Source organism: Equus caballus, chromosome 5 (genome assembly GCF_041296265.1).
Source record: "Equus caballus isolate H_3958 breed thoroughbred chromosome 5, TB-T2T, whole genome shotgun sequence".
Taxonomy (NCBI): Eukaryota; Metazoa; Chordata; class Mammalia; order Perissodactyla; family Equidae; genus Equus; species Equus caballus.
In genome coordinates, this window is record NC_091688.1 from 10,517,518 (window position 1) to 10,540,595 (window position 23,078).

Consider the following 23,078-nt stretch of genomic DNA (forward strand, 5'->3'; position numbering starts at 1 on the left):
TCTGTGCCTGTCCTTTGGAATCTATGCTGATAGGGCCCATCTGTGATTGTCAACTCACTTGGTTGCAGCTGCTTCTTTTCTAATGCATACATGGGTGCTCTGGCCAACTGGCTGAACTACAGCACTGGGCGGAGGAGGAGCACTTTTTTTCACATGCACCATCCCAGGGGCGTTCTCACTCTGCCCTCACTATCTGCTCTCCCGGGGTGCTGGCTTGATGAAGACACCCCCACAATAGCTTAACCTCCTCTGCGTGGAGCTTTCCCATGGTTTGTGAGGGAATTTGGAGAGTGAAGGCATTCCTGCAGAAAGCCACCCCTCCTTGCTCTTTTCTCAGAGCTGTGCATCATCCCATGCCCTGGGTCACTGCCAGTGGGGGTGAGAGGGGAGATCCCTTTACCTCCTTCCACTTCCTTGTAGGGGGGGCCCAATGCCTCCACTTTCAGACTTATGGCTGTGTGGGTCTCTCAGATATGTTTTGTGTTGTGTGAATATTCTCTGTTAGTTTATGAATGTCCTGTTCCTTATATCTTAGAGAAGAGAGACTAAGGGAAGAGCTCACTCTGCCATGATGCTGATGTCACTCCTTGGACCTGGTTTATATTCCTCATTGTATTAGTTTCCTGTGTCTGCTGTAACAAATTGCCACAAACTGGGTGGCTTAAAACAGCAGAAATTTATTCTCTCACAGCTTTGGGGGCCAGAAAGTCCAAAATCTAGATGTCAGAAGGGCCACCCTCCCTCCAAAGGCTCTAGGGGAGGACCCTTCCTTGCCTCTTCCAACTTCCAGTGGTTCCTGGCATTCCTTGGTTGGTGGCGTCATCATTCCATTCTCTGCTCCTGTCTTCCCCCGACCTTCTACCCTGTATGTGTCTTTGTGTTCTTTTCTGCCTCTTATAAGAACACTCTCATTTGAATTTAGGCCGTTCTAATCCAGTATGGTGTCATTTCAATCCTTACCTTAATTACATCTGCAAAGATCCTATTGTCAAATAAAGTCACATTCTGAGGTTGTGGATGGACATGAATTCAACCCACTACCCTCATCTCCTGAAACATTATCAAGACTTCAATGCCAGCAACTCTACTTCTTATGCATCTGTTTTACTTCATTATTCCACTCTCACCTCCTAGTTCCTCTTTTCCTATTTGACTCCATTAGGAGTGTCACAATTTGTGTGCTCAAGACTTGGTCATCCTGAGTTTCTAAAGAGATACACAAAGGTAAGCACATATTTATTAGAGTTTCTCATTGAGGGAAGTCAAAATTAAGGAGGGTGGGACTGTTATATTCACATACAACTCTTTCAATCTTGTACTTGGTTGACCTGTTCCTCAAGCTGTCAAAATATATATATATATATATATTTGTATTAATTTCCCCCAACTTATTTGAAAGTTCCTTAAGACAATGTGTTGTTTTACCCAACTTCCTCGTGAAGGGCCTGGTGTATAGTAGATGCTCATATGTATTTGTTGGGTTGAAATGATTCAGACTCTTACCTCTGACTATGTCCTAACAAGACACTGACAATCTGAATGGGAAAGGACTGGACTGGCATGAAATTCTCTCTTCATTGCTCACGGACTTTGCCTTCAAGCCCAGCCTCTATGAATACAACCTGCTGGCCTGATGTTTTAGAAAAAAGGGCCCCTTTGTCTCTCCCTTCCTAGGCATGCAAAGACCACACTTGCAATGCTGATGGGGGTAATCTAGATGTTTTGTCTCTTCCAGAGGAGAGGAACCTGAGTTGCCTCAAGAAGATGATGGGAGAGTGAAGGGCTTTCATGGACTTCTCTAAAATACAGTCACAGAGCCTGTGTCTTGTTCCTCTGGTAAGAAAGTGAAGTCCATGAGGATAGAGACAAGGCTTGACCTCTATATTCCTAGAATCAAGCAGTTTCCCCACACAGAGCCAGACCCAATAAACCCTGGATGATGATGACAGTGCTTATTCATCTGGCTGAAGTTCAAGCAGATGTGGTCACTCTGCTGTCTCCTAGAATGCCCAAGAGAGCCTTGCCTGCTACGTGGAGAGACAAGGACCTCAAGGGGTACCTGGCTTTCAAGGATTCCATATCTCCTGCCTCAGTGGAGTTCCAGGAGAGTTACAGCCCTCTCCTTCCCTGTGGCCTCTGTGCCCAAGGCCACAGTCCTCTTGACTGTCAAGCTGACTCTGGCTCACTCCTGCCTCTCTGGCTGTATGGGTGCCTCCCTCTCCTCTTACCACAGGGAAATCTACACTTACTCTGAGGTTTTGGATCTGACTGTGCCCACCAAGGCGCTCTCCTCCGGCTGCTTGTGGTCCAGGCTGAAACAAAATGTTTTGTGTGGTTTCAGAGACGAGGTCACGCCCATTTTCTCTGGCAATGTTCTTAATTGATTTTCATTTGGGGGAATCAACAGTTGATAGGAAAGCAGCTTCTTCCTTCTTTCACATCATTTCCCCTTTTCCTTTTTTCTTTCTCCTCTTCCTAGTTTTTCTAAATTACAAACCCTGATGAAAAGGCCAAATGTTAGCAATTTAGGTGAAATGCATTGCTTTTGGTAGCTATGGGGATGAAGATATCAAAGAGCCATAGTTAGTAGGGTTTGAGAGTAGAAACTCCACAAAGCCACAGGGCGAGTCCCAAGGATGCCGGCACATGGCAGAGGCCCCTTTTCTGAAGAAAATACATGGTCAGGTGACCCCTGCAGGCCTCCTAGCAGCCCCGGAGCAGAAGTATGTACTATGTCTTTCTGTCTGTGGTCCATGCTGGGGCCTGGGACGGAGCAAGAAGAGAACACTCACTCTACATTTCATGTCTGTCCAAGACCCCTCTCCATGGCTTTCTTCCAGAAACCCAAAGATCCTTAAGTTCTATCCCATCCCCCACCTCCAAGCTAACTTGTGTTAGAGTAAGAAAAACATTCCTGGACACATCTTGTTTCCTGCTAACTTTATCAGTTGTCAGTCAAACCAGGTAAATTTGAATTTTGTCCTGATTTATTTTTTAAAAGGAAATTAAAATTGTGTTTCTAAATGTTTTTTTCATCTTCTGCTCTTTGCTGTCATAAATAACTAACGTAGTCTTTTGTGTTGTTTGCTAATTGTTTCATGTCTTGTCTCTCTGAGGGTGGGATTCATGTCATAAACTGTCTTGGATGTCTCATGATACAGGGCACATAGTAAGCATTCTGTCCTCAATAAATGCCTTTTCCTCAAGTAATTAAGTTACCGGATTGAGATCTACTTGCTGGACATCTGCTGTCTGGGTTCCATTAGGAGTTTTGTTTTTACTTCCTCAGATGTAATTCATAGTGAACAAGCACCCTGACTTCTCTGCTCAAGGAAGAGAAGTGGGGAAAAAAGTACAATGGTAACTACCTACCTCGCTACATCTCCATAGGACGCAAGCTGTAGGGTCATTAGTATGCTGTGCAGTGCTGAGAAATCTAGTGTAAAAGATACATGAAGAATATAAACTGCCATTAATTCGTTTACTTCTTTCACAGAACCACAGGGCAGAACTTCGTTAACGTTGATTCCCTTCTACTACAGGGAATGCTAATCTGTGTTTCCCTATAAAAATTTAAATTCCATGAGGGCTGCAATGATGCCGATGATCATTAGTCTATTTTGTTCAATTCTATATCCCCCTGTCTTAGAACAGTCCCTAGTACATAGTATGCATTCGGTGAATATTTGAATGAATGGACTTCAGGTCATATTTGGTAAAACCTTATAGATTATGCTAATCAGCAAAGTAGAGATTAGACTTGTCCTCTCATACATTTGAAGTCTGTGCTTGTGGTTTGATGGCAGGCCAAGCGTCTCCCACTCTGATTTGATCTGAGATTCTGTAAAAAACCTCAGTCTCATGCTTTCAGTAACCACAGGGTCTGCTTCTAGAAAAGGAGGAGCATTTGCAGTAATGACGGGGAATGGCGACCCAGCAGGAAAAGCTGATGTAATGAAAAGGAGAGAACAGGCCCACACATGTGAGTACTTGACTGTAGAATGTATTTGTCTGTGTGGGATGTCCATAGTTACCACACAGGCCTTTCACAGGATTCTCTTTTTCCCTTTTGCTTCTTTTAGTTATCCTTCATCCTTCTATAGTAATAGGGTGGGTTCTGATTAATGCTGACTTTAATACTTAGGAATCAAAGAGGATTGGCACCAACCAATGATGACATTATTTGGATTAACAAATCTTGGTAATCATTGTTTCCTCTGAGAAGACCCAGATTTCTAGATATGGACATGAGTTGGTTAATCTTGCAATGCTCTAACAAGGCTGAAAGATCATTATCTCCATTTTTCAGATGGTGAGACCAAAGCATGGACATTGACCTGAGGCCAAGAAAGCCAGTCCTGCCATTGTGGTCTTTTATCTCAGTCCCCAGGCCTTCTTGAGCTCCTAATGCCAGAAAACAGTGGGACCTTGACTTGTCCCTACTATCTGATGGAAAAAATGATGTGCTCCATCATTCTAACATTATCTTGTTTTCTATGGCTTATGTTTCATACCACTGGAAGAAAAGCTCAGGCAAAAGTGATCATCTAAAAAACTATTTGAGTTTAGGATCTGCCCATCCCTACAGGGAAACAGAGGAAATTAGGGGAAAATGTACTGGTAGATATTACATAGCTTAAAAATTCTTTAAATAATTAGCGGTCTCTGGCCTGCATACTGGGGTGTAAGCTCACCATGCTTTTACCTTTGGTTTTCAGTCCCAAGGGTGGGACGCAGTAGAAGTTGCAGGCTCTTGAGCCAGACAGCATTGGCTTACCCACTTAACTCACTCTGGGGCCTTGAGCAAGTTAGCTGACCTCTCTGTGCATCAGTTGAAGTCCTCACTTGTAATAATACCCACCTCATTGGGCTATTGTGAGGATAAAATGATTTAGCACGTTTCATACTTAAAGCCCTTAAAACAGCACCTGGCACACAGTGAGTGTTCGATAAATGCTCTATGATGATTATGATGGCGATGATTCCCCTTCTAACAGTGGGCCACAGACATCCTTTCCTCCAATATTGCCTCATGTCATGAAATGGCAATTTCTAGATATGATGGGCATCCAGTTTATTGGACCTTACCCCAAAATGAAACTCTTTGGGCATTTCCAGTAAAGGAAAAGAAGAATAAGATTTAGGAAGAAAGCAAAGGAATGGTTAGAAAGATACAAATAGAAAAAGCAATTAATCCTTGTGTTCATTCAACAACCTTTATTATGTATCTGCCATATGCAAAATACTATACAGGACTGTGGGGGATATATATTATATGCATGTGCACACGTGTACCCATGCACACGCACACGCATGTGCGCACAGCATTGCTTCTGACTTCGAAGCATCTACTCCTGTCTCCTCCAGGAGGCTTTCCCTGGGGACCCCAGGCAGGGTTAGGGCTGCTCCTCTGTTGGCTCCTAGCACCCCAGCTTCAGCACTCACCACGTGAACAGACTTGTGTAGCCTGCTTGTTTAGAACACCGTGAGCTCCACAGGCATAGGAAACTCGTCTTTTTGGCTTTTGTAGCACCCAGCAGGGTGCCTGGTGTTTGGTGGACAGGACAGGACTGGGTGCAACTAGCAGAGGTTGTGTCTTTGGTATTTATCTTCCTCTCCCCCACCAACCCTCCACTTTGACATTGTACTCTTAGCCTTAGACCTCACTTTTAGGCCTCATTGGTATCCTTAACCTGTTCTTGGTCCCTCCTCACCTGTGACTTTCCCTCTGGCAGTTTTGCCTCCTTGATTCCACTGGACACATTGGGCCTCAGCCCTGAGCCAAGGGAAAGAAGGGGTTTGTCTTCTCCAACAAGGTGCATCTTGAGGGAACTTAGAGGGATCGACCACAGGCATCTGGTGCTTCAGAACATCAGCTCCTCGGGCTCTGGCTTTTGCGTCCCCCAGAGATGGCCTCTCTTTTCAAAAGACTTCTCTACCTATTCACTCACCTTCCACTAGAAGAGGAGCCCAGCACGAAGTGAAACTGGAGGCTAGGGGGTTGGTTGGCCAAAGCTTGGATCAAAGAACTTCACATTCGACTGGGTTTGCGTTGGTCTTTCTTCCCTGTTCTCCCCAACCAGTTTCCCGAGCACAGAGTTCTCAGGGCCAGCCTGTTCCCTCAAGGGCTGCAGGCCTGTCCAGCTCATCTCCCAGTTAAGTCTCTGCAGCTTCTGGCTTCTGTCAGTGGCTGGAAGCTTAGGGCTTTCTGAAAGCAACCACACAATGTGTGTCTGCAAAGTGTTTATGCCGAGCGCAGTCTCATGCAGGCATTTGTAAACCTACTGCCAGTTGCTAACTATCTTTGGCACTCAGTCTGAATCCCTGTTCATCTTTCCAGTGCACACAGAGAGGTGCATCGTCCTGTGACACGCAACCTCCCTGCCAAGGATCTGCTAAGGTGCCTTACTGTACCTTCAGGTTCACGTTGTCACCATGCACCCTGTTGCCTTCTGCAAAGACCCAGCTCCTCTCCATCTCCCTCTGTGGTTACGTTTACCCAGATTTTTCACTTGCAATTGTTTCTGAAGCTTATGTTTAAACCTTTCTTCAAACCACAGTGGTATGGCAGAAAGTAAGGCTGCCAGGGTTTAAATGAGTCATGATGCCTGTCTTCCCCTTGCCTCAGGTCATTTTCTTCTTCTGGAACATTGTAATGGAAAGGAGGACAGACATTTTTCTGCACTTGTCTGGTGGCTCCTACTGGAACATAAACTAACACATGGTTCGTGTGGCGCCGAAGCTCTGGAACAGAGGCTCATCACAGAGGTTATTGGATGAGCTGTGGTTGGTTTTGGAGTTGGCTAGACAAGGAGGATTCCTGGGGGATGTTTTTTGTCCTTTGTTATTGCTGAGGGGCTGGCTATAAGAACCAAGCAAGAATAATGATGGCCTTTGAAATTCTGGGTTTTATTCTCAAGTCGGTGGTGACTTGGGTTAGATGACATTTTTGATGAGAAATATATTTTTAACAGGCCACTCTCTACTTCCTATCTCTAAATCTTGACCATGTGGATCAAGAGTTTGGACCCTTGAGCCACAGTGTTTCTCAATTGCCCTATAGGGCTGGGAGGCTTAGCCAGGTATGGCTGGCATGTCTATGCGTGTCATCACTGTTAATCATGAAGGCGCTGGATAAAGAGTCACCTTCTTTGACTTGCATTCAAGGACCTTCAAAATCTGGTTTCTGCTTACCACTCCAATGTGCTACTCTCTTCTTTGAACTCTTGCTTTGATCAAAATGGCACTCTTTCTTTCATGTAATTTGATATTTTTACTCCTCTGTCAGTTTCCTCTCAATATCCTTATAGGATGTCTCTTCCTCTGTAAACATCAGTTTCACAAGGGTTTTGATGTTGGTGTCTTTCTGCCCTTCTCAGTTTTCACCTGTCTTCTTTCACCTGATGACTTCAGTTATCACCACTAAGTCTACATCTGCCTCTGTCCAGAAATTTCCCCTGAATTCTAGACCCCTATAATCTCATTGGATATTTTGGATGTCTCAGTGGACAAACTCAACATGTCCAAAACTGAATTCATCTTTCTCTCAAGCTTGGTTCACCTTCTGTATTTCCTGCCTAAGAGAATGACCCAAAGCCAAAATCTGAGATTCACCCTACATTTCTCCCTCATCCTTTCTTCTCATCCCAAATTGGAACTCTTGATCCCTCCCTTCTCAATCTCAGGAAATTGTATCATCTTACATCCAGCTGCTCAAGACAAAAACTCTTGAGGTCTCCTTGATAGTCCCCTTTCCACCATTCCTACATTTAATCCATCAGCAAGTGCTATGAGTACTACCTCCAAAATATTCTCCAAACCTCTCCCTCTTGGTGAATGAGTCCAAGAAGTCACTAGGTTCTGCAGACTTGATGCCATAACATCTCCACGGGCTGTTTTCTCCCCTTTTTCGCTCTACTCTTCCTTTAGGTCGGGCACTCTTCCTCCCTTGTCCAGACTATCTTAATTGCCTCCTTACTAATCTGCTTGTCTCCAGTCTTACATCCTTTAAAGCCATTGTTGATTCATTCCAACAATGTTTGTGGAGTGACTAATGGGCTTGGGAAACAGCTGTGAACAAGGCAGATGTCATGCCTGCCCTGTGGGGCTTACATTCTGGCAGAAAGGCAGATGTCAAAACCATACTGGCAAGTATGATGAGTGGTGGGAGGACCCTGGGGGCTGAGAGTGTCAAACTTGGAGACCTCACCTAGCCTTAGGGGTCAGGTAAATCTTTTCCATGAAGGAAAGTTTCAACTGAAAACTGAGGAATGAATAGGAGGCAACCAGGTGAAGGGGAAGAAGGTGAGAGAAACGGAAGGGTGTCCTCGTCAGAAAAACATCAAATCACAAATGTGTGATGTATTTCCTCCATGCTGTTATCAGTTTCATCTTTCTATCTTCTTTCTTATAAGTGTTTTTTTTTCTGATAAAAAGTAATAAACATTCATTGTGGGATATTTGGAAAATACCAAAAGATTTAGAAAAGAAAATACCATTTATTTGCAATCTCCCCACCCAGAGACAAGTGTGTTTGCACTGAGGTGCATGTCCTTTTGGTTTTGTCTATGCACATATACATTTTCAAAATGATCGTTCTACACTGAAAATCTCATCATATTATTTCCTTTCTTAAAAACAGTCAGTGGCTCCTCACTGTCTAGGAGCCCAATGCTTAGCTATAAATGTTTGCTGAATGGATGACGAAACACACAAGTGAGTGAGCGAATAAGTGTATGCGGCCTCACCTCCACGTGCTCCTCCTCTTTTTCATACCTGTTTGACGAGGTCTTGTCTTAGGGTATGACTCCACCCAAGGCTGCTTCAAAGGCTCTGACTCTCGTGACAGTGCTCGTCTTTAAGCACGGATTGTCTTGCTTCTCAGGGTCTTAGCAAAGGTGGACTGCCTTCAAATGCTGTTTTTCTAAATTTATACTTAGAAGCCTTTCATGCTGAATTGTCTGTTGACAACTCAACGTGATTCCATCCCTTCTCTACCCACCGTACCTCAGGGGTTGGAAGCCCGAGAACACACTTCTCAGAATCTTTTGCTGGTAGTGTTCCCGGTTGGATTCCACCAATGAGAAGCATTTGCCTGAGGCTTGGAATGGAAAAGAGAGGCGGACATATTTTTGTTGTTGCTCTGGCTGTGGAGGCACTTGTGTGGCTGCGTGGGTCCCTGAAAACTTCCTGCTGACAAGTAAAAATGGCAAGTAATAGGATATATTGGAGTATATGAGGAAGCCATTTTGTGTAAACCTAATTTGGCCTGACCTTGTCTTTCCAAAAGGGCCTGACCGAGGCCGTTGAGCATGCATTGTATATCTGCTTTAGAGATTCCCTATGGCAAGAGCAAAGGCCCTTGAGATAAAGGTGCAACTTCCCTCCCCCTCCCAACATTGGCATTTCTTTAAGGATTAAGCATCTTTCCTTAGGCTAGGAACTGATTGCTGCGCTCACCTGTGTCCACCCAGCTCAAGACAATAGACTTGCCTCCTGCTACGCCCACCAAGAGAGCAGACCCACTACCTGCTGTGTCCATCAAGCGCTGTGCTGACAGGGCAATCTTGTGACTATTGTGGGAGGGACATTTCAATCACATGTGAAACGTCCTGTATGGGGGTATATAACCACTCTGTATAGCTCACTTCTTTGGTGCCCTTTCTTCCTTCGGGAAGAAAGGCCCCGGGCCATGGTCCTCAGATTTCAGCTCAGAATAAACTCACCCAAATTTTCGTTTATAGATTGGTTATGGATTATTTTCGCTGACACTGCATTGGTGCTGGAGGCAGCTGGGATCGCCAATGGTGATTTCTTACAGTCCCGGAAGCTCCTAATTTTCTGAAAGAAAGAGGCAAACCTGAGAGCTGGCCTTTGCTCTTCTGTCCCTTTCTATGGCCTTCTATGTTAGGGCTTGTGTTTTCCTGACCATGCCTCTCTGAGCTCCCTCGTGGGCAAGGCTGGGGTCCTGTGCCTCTTTGTACCTTCTTACCTGCAGTGCCTTGCCCGGCTTAGTTCCTCCATACATATTTGCTGCCGCTGAGAATGACAGTAACACCCGATACTTTATCAGTGTAAACAAAACATCTTATTTAGTGGACAGAGGTGTATTCATTTAGTGATTTAACTTTCTCCTCTACAGCAGTGTATTGAGGATTATGCACTTGCACAAATACAACAGGAGTGCAGACAAGGGAAGACCTGTCAAGGACTCAGCTCACTGAGGCTAACACCGATTTTGCAGCACAGTCACTACGTGGGGCACCCACCAATATTGATTGATGCGGGGTCGGTGAGCCAGGGAGTCGAAAGAAAGATTTCTTAGACTCTTAAGATCTGGCAGTAGTGCTCTTTTATTTAGAGAATAGAATAGCATGGGGATAGGACCCATGGGCAGTCAGAGCTTCTGCTGCCGCCACTTCTGCTGCCCCCACTGGCATGGGGACAGGGCCCATGGGCAGGCAGAGCTGGTGCATGGGGACAGGACCCACGGGCAGCCAGAGCTCCTGCTGCTGCCCTGAGTTGAGGGTTAGGGCTAAATTTAAGGCATAGGTATGTGAGTCATCTCTTTACAAAGACAAAGGAAAGAATATGAAAAAAAGTTAAAATGGTATCAGTGCAGGGGGGGTCTGGTCGTTGGGTGATCCCATGACTTTTAGACAAGAATCAAATTGGATTAAGTAAAGGTCAGAAGCCACCACCCTAAATCAGTTACATGAGATTGCCAGACAGCAACCAACTTAAGTTCTTGCCTTCCCCATTAAGAGTTTCTAGGGACAAGGTCATCTCTCTTCTTTCTGGTACAGAGAGGGAGGCACCTTTTACAGATAGATTTACCTTACAAATGTAAATGTGTCCCAACAAGGGCAAGTTCCATTCCCCAGAGCCTCCTTCCCTGTCCCAGTTTATCGAAAGCAATCAGCCCAAAACAATCCCAATGCCAAAGAGACATATCCTGGGGTGGCCAATTTCAGGTCCCTACAAGGTCATCCCCTCTTCCTTCACAAATTCAAATGTCTCTCAAAAGGGCAAGCAAAATTCCAGTCCTCGGAGCCTGCTTCTCATCTGCAGTTTTAAAAGTAACCAGCCTAAAAATCCTCATCATAAACCATTTTAAAATTAAGCAGCCTAAAAATCCTCATCATTGATCAACTCTCTATTGTTGTCTAGAACCTGCCTTACGCCTTATGGGGGCTGGATGAAGGGGATAATTATGATAAACGTGTATCTATTTGCTAAGTGCCTGGTATGTACCAGGTGTGGTGCTGGCTCTTGGAATTACACGTTGAACAAGAGTGACAGCTCTCTGCACTCCCAATCTCATTGCTTGATGCTATGACTAAAAGAAATGAAGTCAGTCATTCACTGTTCCCACCCCCACTCCCTATGACTGTGGCATGAGCGTGTTTGGCCTCACCAGGCCTACGTAGCCCCCAGCAGAGTACTAGACTTTCTAGGAGATGGGGCTGCACACCAGGCCCCGCCTGGGTGCCCCCAGTGCCCCAGCATCTCTATGGTCGGGTTCAGCTTGGTCCTTTCAGGATTGCTTGCTTCTTGCTCAGCATTTCATTCATTGTGGAAAACTGGCATGGAAGCCAGTGGCATTCACCTCTAAATACTAGAAAGAGGCAGGGAGAGTAGTAATGTAATTGTCAACAGGCAGGGTTGGACGAATTTTACAAATGAACTAGAGCTGTATTCCATGCCAGGCCACAGGGTGGAACATACGGGGGATAGAGTGACATTTAAACACTGTATTTTGAGATTTTAAGGAAAAAGAAAAGAAATGTAAAAACCCCCTAAGTAACTGAAGGGCAGCACAAAGGTGGCCATCCCATAGGCTTAGCTCATGCTTATCAATTGCTTACTATGGGCCAGGCATTTTCCCAACAAGTTACACAACCGATTCATTGAATCCCACTGGTGGGCAGTTGCTGCTATGATCCGCATTTCACAGGTCGGGCAACTGAGACAGGGGAGAAGAAGGACCATGCCCGAGGCCATACAAATAAGTGGTACAACTAGGGTGTGAACCTGGAGAGTTGGATTAAAATAAAAGGACATATCAAATCCCCCTCCTTTGGAATTTCTCCTGGTTGCATCTGAGCTAGTCTGATGTGGACACTCAGAGAGCAGGTACCAGAGAAGTGGTATTTTTAACAGGGAGCTGTAAAGGGGGCCTGGGATGTCTTCCATTACTGTTGGGATCTGAAGAGATGTTAGCGTTCAAGTCCCAACAGCCACATATATTCTTTGGGCCTAGACTTTTGTCCCAAAATGTGAATGTGCCATCTGATCGATAATCAGCCATCAGCATCTTAGTGTGAGTCGCGACATTAATTCACTTAATTTTCAAGACATGAGGCTCAGAACAGATCAATTATAATGGATGGAAGGGAGGGCGAAGGGGCCAGAGAAAGAGGGGCTGGAGATAGCTTTACTGAGCATGTGCTGCAGGAAGCCAGGTGGTGACACCTATTCAGAAAAATACACATCTTTGAAACTGTAAGAGCATCCTCTTGAAAATCAAGATCGGAACAAGGACACCAGCTTTCAGCGCTTCGATTCAACTATGTCAAAAATTACAAAGATAGAAAAGAAGGAAATTAAACTGTCATTACTTAGATGATATAATAATTTACATAGAAACTTGTGAAAATCTATAGAAAAATGGAAATTAATAAGAGAATAAAACCAAAAATATAAGGTATCTTATAGTAAATCTAACAAAAGGTATAGAAGATCTCTCCGGAGAAAATTATAAGACGTTGTTGACAGAAGATCTACGTAAATGGAGAGAGAGCCCACGTGTGTAGTCAGGGAAACTGCGTGCTGTGACTATATCCATGCTCTCTGGGCTGGTCTGCTCAGGCTCCGATATTACAGTACCACAGACTGTGCAGCTTAAACGACAGAAAATTAATCTTTTCACAGTTCTCGAGGCTAAAAGTCTGAGATCAAGGTGTCAACAGGGGTCGTTTCTCCTTGGCTCGTAGATGACCCTCTTCTCCCTGCCTCTCCACACTTTCACATGTGTCTGTGTTGTCATCTCCTCCTCTTATAAAGACACTAGTCAGAGTGGATTAGGGCCCACCCCATGACCTCATTTAACCGTAATCACCTCTTTAAGATCCTATCTCCAAATGCAGCCACATTCTGAGGTACTAGGTCTAAGCACTTCAACATATACAATTGAGGGGAACACTCTTCAGCCCATAACATTCCCTAAATTAATCCACAAATTGAGGACTACCCCAATCAAGTCGAAGCAAGGCTTTTCATGGAACTTGACGATTTGAATCTAAGTTTATGTGAAAGAACAAAGGTCAAGTATAGACTAAAAATCCTTTGAAGCAAAGAATGAGATGATAGGGTATGCCCACTTGGAAATTGAAACTTATTACAAAATTACAATAATTAAGGCAGATCATATTAGTACAGGAATAAACAAATAGATCAAGGGAACAGGATAGAGCATCCAGAAGCAAACCAACACATATATGAAAACTTGATAAATGAGCGATGACATGGCATATTAGAGGGGCAAACGTGGCCTGTTCAAAAGCTGGTGCTAAAGCAACTAGAGACCCACGTAGGAAAATAACATAAAATTGAATCCTTTCTTTATGCCCTGGACAAAAGTAAATTCTAGGTATATTATAAGCCTAAATGTGTTAAAACAAACAAAAATTTTTATGGAAAAATATAAGCGACTATCTTTTTGACCTCAGGATAGGAAAATATTTTTTAAACAAGTCATAAAAAGAATAAGTCATAAATATGGGAAAGACTGATAAATTTGATCAAATTAAAATTTAAAACTTTTGCATATGAAAATACCAGAAAGAAAGTTCATAGAGAAGCAACAATAAGAAGAAAATATCAGTAGTGCAACAATGCAGACAAAGAATTAGGAACCAGAATGCATAAAGAACTATAAATTGGTAAGAAAAATACAAACAATCCATGATTATTCCCAGAAAAGAGAAAAAAAAAAATAGCATATGAAAAGATACTCAACCTCATTAGAGAAACAAAAATTAGAACCAGGAGATAGCATCTCAGACCTGTCAGATTGCCTATAACATAAAAATATGAAAATAATTCTGTTGAGCCAGCCTTGATGGTCTAGTGGTTAAAGTTTGGTGCTTGTGACTTCTGTGGCCTGGATTTGGTTCCCAGTCGTGGAACCACACCACCTGTCAGTTGCCACGCTCTGGTGGTGGCTCACATAGAAGAATTAGAACGACTTACAACTAGGAGATAGAACCATGTACTGGGGCCATGGGGAGAAAAAGAAAATAATAGTTCTGTCAGTTTCAAGAGTCGGAGAATGTGTGGGATCATGGGGAACAGTCACACACTTCTGGATAGAATGGAAGTAGGCATAACTATTCTGGAGAGTGATTTAGCCATATCTAGTGAAGTTGAAGACATGTGCCTTAGGGTCTAGAAACTTTCTCCCATGTACAGAAGAGACCCGTAAAGATTATTAAACATGACATTGTAATAGCAAGTAATTGGACTCACCCTAACATAATCCTTAACAGCAAATGGGTAGATTTTTGTGGTATATTCATACAATGCAACAGTACATCACAACAGAAATAAATGGACTAGAGTAACATGTATCAACATTGTGGCCAATAGATCAGAGTCAGATAGAGCAATCCCAATAATTCTCATCAACTGGTGTCCACACCTTTGTGCAATCCCCTCCCCTTGAGTGCAGGCAGAACCTGTAACTTGATTCTAATCAATAGACTATGACAATATTGATAGGATAAGTCTTATACACTACAGGACTCCATTTTAGCAGACTGGCCTGAGAGATTCTGTTGGTCTTGATGGAGCAAGCTGCTATGCCGTGAACTGCCTAGGGAGGGCCATGTGGCAGGGAAGTGGGTGTCCTCTGGGAGCCAGGGCTCTCAGCCACACAGACTCAAGGGAATGAATTATGCCAACAAGTGAAATGAGGTTTGAGGCAGCTTCTTCCGCCGTCAGGCTTCCAGATGTGAGTGCAACCCAGACACCTTGACTGCAGCCTTGTGAGAGCCTGAGCTGAGGACCCAGTTAAGCCACACTTGGTCTCCTGATTCACAGAAAGTACAAAGTACTAAATGTGGGTTGTTTTAAGCCACTACATTTGTGATAGTTCATTACCCAACAATAGAAAACTAATACAAACACGGATAAAAAGATAATACTGACAAAAATAAAGCAAGTTGCAGCGAGATATACAATATATATGATACCATTTATATAAAGCTTAAAAGCATACAAACCAATTCTATATACTGTTTAGACTTCCATATAGACCTTTGTAGTAAAAGTATAATGACATCACTGGAATGAGAGTCTCAATTTCAGGAGTGTTTCTCTCTTGGAGGGAGGGAAATCTGATCAGAGGGGCTGATGCAGGGACTTTAATGGTGTTTATAACATTTTTTTTCCTAAGCTGGGTAGAGATACACGAGAGTTTATAATACTCTTCTCTATACCTTTTTGTATGTATGAAACATTCCGTAATTCAAAAAAAAAGTTTGTCTTCAGCTTTAGGCTCCAGTGGGCACAACATTGTGTTGACAATGAATTTTGTCCACTTTACATTTTCCAAATCTGTAATTGGAAAGAGGGAGTGGGAGGAAGAAGAGCCTGTAAGGCCTGGCTGGGGATCAATACGGGATAATACAGACAGAAGGAGATGGGAGGAAAGAGGACCAGAGGGAGGGCAGTCTGCAGAGGTACCCTGGGGAGCGCTGTCCCTCAGTCACTCGGGGAGCCATCCATAGACTCATCTCCTAGAGACCACAGATGGCCTCAAATGAGTGACTTCAGCAGTTTCACAATCAGACCTTGTCATTATCCGTGGCTTTGCCCTTGCAAGCAATGGATCAGTTGCCACACAGCAGCCTTGCTGTAATCTGAGAAAACAGCAATTAAAAAAAAAAAGAAAAAGAAACCAAAATGTTGGCAGTTAGGCTATTAGGGAGAATCAAAGTTTTTTTGAAAAGAAACAAAAGCCTGAACAGCCTGGCCTGAGAGGGAACATTTGAGATGGGAGGCTGTGACTCAGTTTGTAAAGAAAATGATTGGATTTTCCTATCTTTTTTTTTTTTTTTTATCAGTGAGTCATCTTCAGGGACGAACAGTGGTGTCTCTCTTCTCTTTGATTTACTGCCATGAAGTTTGGGCGATGCTGTAATACCTTGTTTGTATGAAGAAACTTCCAATCCCCAGAGTGACCAAGAGAGGAATTTCCAGTGGGATGCTGGCATCATTTAATGGCTGGCTCTCCAGAGACAAGAAGCTCTCTGCTGATTTCCATGGTATAAGTACTCTCACAGTGGCTAATTTTTAAGCTATCAATGTGACGTCACTGAGTGTGGAGCTGGGAAGAGTTAGGAAGAGATGTGCATAATCGGCTCCCAAAAACCCATAGGTGCCGGCTTCAACATACGATTGAAATTTCCTTCCTACCAGGGTGGTGAGCAGCCCTGGCTGGAGGTCTCAGCCAGAGGAAGGATGACTACCAACAGGGAGGCTCCCTCTCAATGGCTCCGTCTCAATCCAAAGACGTTGAGACGCCATCATTCCACTTAGAATGTAAATCACTTCCTTCATAGCCAAACATTTTTAGAGGATAAGAATATGTTAAACACCAAAACTCTATTCCTTTTTGAGAAAAGCAATAGAGATGAGTTGTTCTCCCTGAATAAGCCAGGGATCCAATGTTGGTGATGAAGTTCAATTTACGTAGGATATTTTTCCCACCATCATCAGCCTAGAGGGCAGGTCTCCTTGCAGATGTCAGGGCAGCTTCATCTGCGGCTAAATTTGAAAACTCCCCTTGGAGAATTTCATATCCCCTAGGTCACTGTACTCAGTTTTACAGTCCCCTTAAAGTTTTGCAGTCTGAAGGGCGTTATCTGTGAAAAGTCATGAAGTCTGTATTGGTTAGAATGATTTGAGTACAAATAACAGAGCACTTTGACCCAACCAGCTTAAATAATGAAGAAATACATTATCTCCAATAATGAGAAGTCCTAAGGTAGGAAAACACCAGGGTCGGTTAATTCAGACATTCAAGAATGTCATTAAGGATCCAGATTTCTCCCATATTCCTGCTCTGTCATCCTTTGTCCTGTTTATCTCCCCTCATGCCTGTAAGATGGCTGCCACTTTCTAGGCACGAATGGCAACAGCTTTTGAAGAAGGACCAACTCTTCCAATAGAGGAAAACTTTTCCAGAAGCTTCATTGGAAAGAATTGGGTCAAACATCCTTTCCTAAATCAAACCATGTCATAGAGACTGGAATTACTATGATTAACTTAAAATAAATCGGAATTTAACCATGAGTCACATTGGGGAGAGGTAAACACCCAGACAAAATTGTGTTCCTGCTTGGTAGGCAGTTGTCATCCCAAGGATTCTTCCACTATTCTGATCCTAAGAATGTTGACGTGTACAGGTCATTTGGTCCTTTTGGCTGATCAGAGATCCACTTGGATCAGACCAATGAACTTGATCAGAAGCAAATTATGCTATGTTTACTAAATTGATTAAACTCAAGATAAGTTTATCAAAAAATATTTGTTAAGGACCTAGTGGGAACCTGGCACTTAAAAGTTACAGTCATTAAGCACTGGACCTGCTGATGAGTAGACATGGACAACTGGACTTAGAGCTCTTAATCAGCCAGCAGAATAAGTAAAAATTTCTTCAAGATGAGGAGGGGTAAAACTTTAAAAAAATACATGACTATGGCTTTCAATAAGGATGCCAAGACAATTCATTGGGGGAAAGACCAGTCTTTCTAACAAATGGAGCTGGGACAATTGGATATCCACATGCAAAAGAATGGAGTTGGACCCTTACCTCACACCACATGCCAAGATTAACTCAAAATGGATCATTGACCTAAACATAAGAGCTGAAAATAGAAAAAATGCTTGGGAGAAAGCTTGTAAATCTCATGACCTGGATTAGTCAACGGATTCTTATACATGACACCTAAAGCAGAGGTAACAAAAGAAAAATAAATAAATTGGGCTTCATCAAAATTAAAACTTCTGTGCTTCAAGGATGCTATTGAGAAAGTAAAAAGACAATCCAAAGAATGAGAGAAAATATTTGCAAATCACGTATTTATTAAAAGCCTAGTATCCAGAATGTATAAAGAACTCTTACATGGGCCGGCTCCGTGGCCGAGTGGTTAAGTTCGCGCACTCCGCTGTGGTGGCCCAGGGTTCGGATCCTGGGCGCGGACATGGCACCGCTCATCAGGCCACATTGAGGCGGTGTCCCATATGCCGCAACTAGAAGGACCTGCAACTAAGATATACAACTATGTACCAGGGGGTTTGGGAAATAAAGCAGAAAAAAAAAAAAAAGATCGGCAACAGTTGTTAGCTCAGGTGCCAATCCTTAAAAAAAAAGAACTCTTACAACTCAGCAATAAAAATACAAGTAATCCAATCAAAAAATGGGCAAAGAATTTGAATAGACATTTCTCCAAAGAAGATATACAAATGGCCAATAAGCACATGAAAAGATGCTCAACATCATTAATCATTAATGAAGCACAAATAAAACTTCAAGATATTACTTCACACCTGTTAGGATGACTATAATAAAAAAGACAGACAATAACAAGTATTGTAAAGGACACGGAAAAATTGAAACCCTTATGCATTGTTGGTGGGAATGTAAAATGGTATAGTCACTTTGGAAAACCATTTGACAGTTCTTTAAAAAGTTAAACATAAAGTTACCATATGGCTCAGCAATCAATTTCATTCTTAGGTAAATGCCAAAAGAAATGAAAACATACATCCACACAAAAACTTGTATACAAATGTTCAGAGCAGCAAAATTCATAATAGGCAAAAAATGGAAACAATCCAAGTTTCCATCAGTGGATGAATGGATAAAGAAAATGTGCTATATGCACATTACGGAATATCATTTGGCCGTGAAAAGGACTGAAGTATTGATACATGCTGCTACATGGATGAACGTTAAAAACATTATGTTAAGTGAAAGAAGCCAGTCACAGAAGATTACATATTGTATGATTCCATTTATATTAAATATTCAGTATAGGCAAATTCATAGAGACAACAAGTAGATTAGTGGTTGTCACAGGCTAAGAGAGGGGGAAATGAGAAGGGACTATTAATGGGTATGGGGTTTATTCTTGGGTGAAAGAAAATGTTCTCAAAGTAAATAATGGTGATGACCACACAACCTTGTGAATATACTAAGAACCACTGAATTGTACACTCTAAAAGGTGTGTGATGTTCTATGGTATGTGAATTACATCACAATAAAAACATTTATATGACTATCTCAGGCCTTTGGGGGGAAATAGGACAAAAAATCAGCAAGATAATAAATATTGAGTTGGCAAAATTTATAAAACTCTTCTATGATTCTGAAATTTACACATCCTATTTTATCTCCTCCTATCTCCTTGGTCCAAATGACTTATTGTGCAGATCAGTGGTTCTTAACCCTGGCTGCACATTTGAGAATCACCATGAGCTTTAAAAAGATATGATGCCTTGGCCTGACCCATGGCCAATTAAATCAGTGTCTCTGGTCCCCCAGCAACTCTGGCATCTTATTTTATTAAAAACTTCCAGGTAATTCCCATGTGCTGTCAAAACCATGAAATTAAAGAGTAGACCAAGATCCAGGCAGCAGTGGGTCATATTACAACATGATTCTTTAGCTAAGTCCTTTTTTTTTTTTTGGTGAGGAAGATTGGCCCTCAGCTAACATTTGTTGCCAACCTTCTGCTTTTTGTTTTTCTCCCCAAAGCCCCAGTACATAGTTGTATATACTAGTTGTAAGTCACCCCTGTTCTTTTATGTCGGATGCCTCTACAGCATGGCTTGATGAGCAGTGTGTAGTACTGCGTCCAGGATCCGAACTGGTGAATCCTGGGCTGCTAAAGTGGAGTGCACGAACTTAATCGCTCAGCCATGGGGCAGGCCCCACTAGGTCTTTTTTCCCCCTTAATTCAGGTTTATTAAGATATAATTTATTTACATTAAAATTTACCATTTTAAAGTATACAGTTCAGTGAATTTTGACAAATGCGTGCTGTCCTATGACAACCAACAAAATTGAGATATAGAACATCTCCATTATTCCCCCAAATGTCTGTGTCCTTTAGCAAGCAATCCCTTCCCCTCATGTGTCAGAAGCACATACTAGAATACTATGCAACATTAAAGAGCGTGTCCTCATAAGTACACGTAAGAAAACAGAGAAAAAATTTACTATATGAAGTCAAGAGCAAAGAGCAGAAAAATTTCTATATAATATAACTTTAATTATTTTTTTATACATGTGCACAGGTATATACATCTCTCCATATATGTATACACTTGTAGAAGAAAAATCTGTGGTTATCTCTGGTTATGGGAATTACAGGAAATAATTTTTTTCTTTATATCTTTTGCATGTTCTAGTTAGTTTACAATGTTACTTTTATATTGAAAATCATCATGATATCTACATGATATCTACATTGCCACATCTAAATAGTGATCCACGGGCAAGTGATGCATGCAGAGCCTGCGAAAGACCAAACTGCCACCCTCCAATGCTCCAGGCCCCCAGCTGCAGATCAGCCTTCTGGTCCCACACACTGCGGGTCACTGGCTCAGAGCAATGGTTATCATCAAAAGAGATTAATAAGAAGACATTGACTTCTACTGAGATAGATATCAAAAAATATTGACCCAAGAGAAAGAAATATTGACAGAAGAAGAATCAAGGTCTTTCAGCGCCTTGAAGGGAATAATAAATCTTCCTCTTTGCTGAATGCCACATTCTTATGTCCATTTCTGCAGCACTTGCACAATTTAAAGTCAAAGATGGCGCATCTCTGTAAGCACTGTTAGAGGTTGGAATTTGGGATCTACCACAAAGGGAAGGTGACCCTACGAGTACAGAATGTATATAATTTATAGCGGGGGGGAGTTGGTGAGCGAGCTGAGACAAGCTCTTGACAGTGGAGGTCTGCTCAGGTTTGGTTTCAGTTCCTTTAGATTCAACAGAATCCTAATTAAAGATACTAAGACATATCTTCCAACCAGCTCATAACAGACCCAAACCAGCTGAGACCAGCTCCAGGGGTCCAAACTAGACAACCAATTCCAGCTCCGTCAGAACCAGCACATTGGTCTGTTGGGTATTGGGTGGTTTCTTAGGACAAATAAAATTGGAGATGAAATACTTTTTCCTACGTTTTTCTCAAATAAAAGAAGATGATATAATAACACGTTGGTTGAACCATCATTTGAACCAGCAACTTTTTTTTTTCAGGTTGTTCTGGAATGGGTTACACCATTTGGACGAAATAATGGGTTGAAATTCGTTTCCAGTTAAATTATTCCCCTAGTTTGGGTGTAGGCTCTGTCCCATTTTTCCATTGTTGCACAGCAAACCTCTCCAAAATACTGCGACTTAAAACAATTGCTTATTTGCTCATAATTTTGTGGGTTAGCAGTTTGGGCTAGACTGGGCTGGGGTGGCTCCTTTAGCATTGGCCGGGCTCACTCACGTGTCTGGGGCCTCAGCTAGGAGGGCCAGGCCTCCTTCTCTTTGTGCTCTTTCAACCTCCAGAAGGCGCTTATATTCCAAGAGGACGAGAGCAGAAGCTGCAAGGCCACTTGAGGCCCAAGCTCAGAATCATGTCACTTAGCTACATTCTACTGGGCAAAAGAGGCCAGGTTCAAGCAGTGGGGAAGCAGACTCAGGCTCTTATAGCGAGAAGCTGCAAAGAATCTGGCCGTTTTTAACTTACCGTGGGCTCCCAACCTCAAGACAACACTGAGGAGCTGAAAGAACAGAAAGCTCTGGAATCGGATTCTCTATCTCAAAGCCACGGCCTGTCACTGGCTGGGACTCTCAAGTTCCTCCTGGGGTTCCCTACATGTCTTTCTCTATGTTCTCAGCGGGATGGCAAGAAATCACTTTGCTACTGAGAAATTCACTGAACAATGTTGAATCCTTCAGAATTCAATCCTTTAGAATAGAGCTTTCAGCTCTAAGAAACAAAATCCTGACCCAAGAAAGTTCTGCAGTAGGAAAACCCGAGGTGGAGTTAATTTGGCAGCTTAGCAATGTCATAAAAAACCCAGACTCCTTCCATCTTTCTGCTCTGCCGTCCCTGATACGTTTTCTTGGTCTCTGTTAGCTCAACCCTTACGTTTGGTTGCAAGGTATAAGACATAGTTTCAGGCATTATACAAAGATGTGACAATGTCCATTTCTTCCTTGGGTCATTTATTTACTTTTCGAGTAGAGGAACCTTTCCTTGAATGCCCGCCCACAGCCTCTCCGTGTCTCACTGACCCCAAACACGTTGCACACTCTGGCCGGAATCACTCTCCAGGAAGGACAACAGGACTACCCTCATGGCTTGGATCAGTCAGATCCCTCCTGGGGCCAAGATCAGGAGGAGGCAAGCAGATATCTAAATAAAATTGAGGTGCTCTTGCGAAAGAGGAAGGGCAAAGCTGTCCAGGAGGCAGACAAAACAGTGCGTGCCACCGTGATTCAGGCCTGATATGTTTGGCCTCTGTCCTTGGACATCTTGAGAAATAAACCTATCATGATGGAATTTCAGGTAACGTATTAGGTACTTCACCATACCATAGGCAGCAAGGGGTCAAAAGAAAGAAAGCCTTCATTCTCCAGAAGCTCATATTGAAATTAAGGAGCCTCTGCATGGACACGTGGAAATGCTGACCAGTACTGCAGTCTCGAAATCAGGGATACTGAGAAGAAATCCTGTAACTCAGGCGCCAGCTGAGGTCACCTTTCTTAGAGAGTTAAATAAAATAAAAGCTAAACAACCTCCATCCTACAAACCTGTGGCAAATCCAAAGCACTCCCTCCGCTTTCCCATAACCGATTTCCGTGCTTCTTGTCCTGGACAGGGGGAGGGGCATGCGGCCTACGGTCGCGTCTGCTCTGGGTTCTTGCTTCCTCGGAACTTACAGCTCACGGCAGTTTCCTTCTCTTTGTGCAGCGCTGACCCAGATGTGTAACCCAGCT

At 43.0% G+C, this 23,078-nt stretch overlaps 1 protein-coding gene across 9 annotated transcripts in view; it reads left to right on the top strand.

Annotated features, from left to right (window-relative positions):
* TNN (tenascin N) overlaps nt 1-23,078 on the top strand; it is a 104,391-nt gene that overhangs the window by 13,405 nt on the left and 67,908 nt on the right. For 2 of the 9 annotated variants that reach the window (XM_070267723.1, XM_070267720.1), the window contains exons 2-4: nt 1,163-1,224; nt 1,736-1,836; nt 3,894-3,982. The exons of 2 other annotated variants lie outside the window; for them this stretch is intronic. In XM_070267723.1, coding sequence (XP_070123824.1) covers nt 3,916-3,982 — 67 coding nt within the window. In that variant the 5' untranslated portion in view covers nt 1,163-1,224; nt 1,736-1,836; nt 3,894-3,915. Of the gene's footprint in view, nt 1-1,084; nt 1,225-1,735; nt 1,837-3,871; nt 3,983-23,078 lie in introns of those variants that run through there. 5 more of the 9 variants (XM_070267724.1, XM_070267725.1, XM_070267721.1 and 2 more) reach the window with 5 other exon arrangements.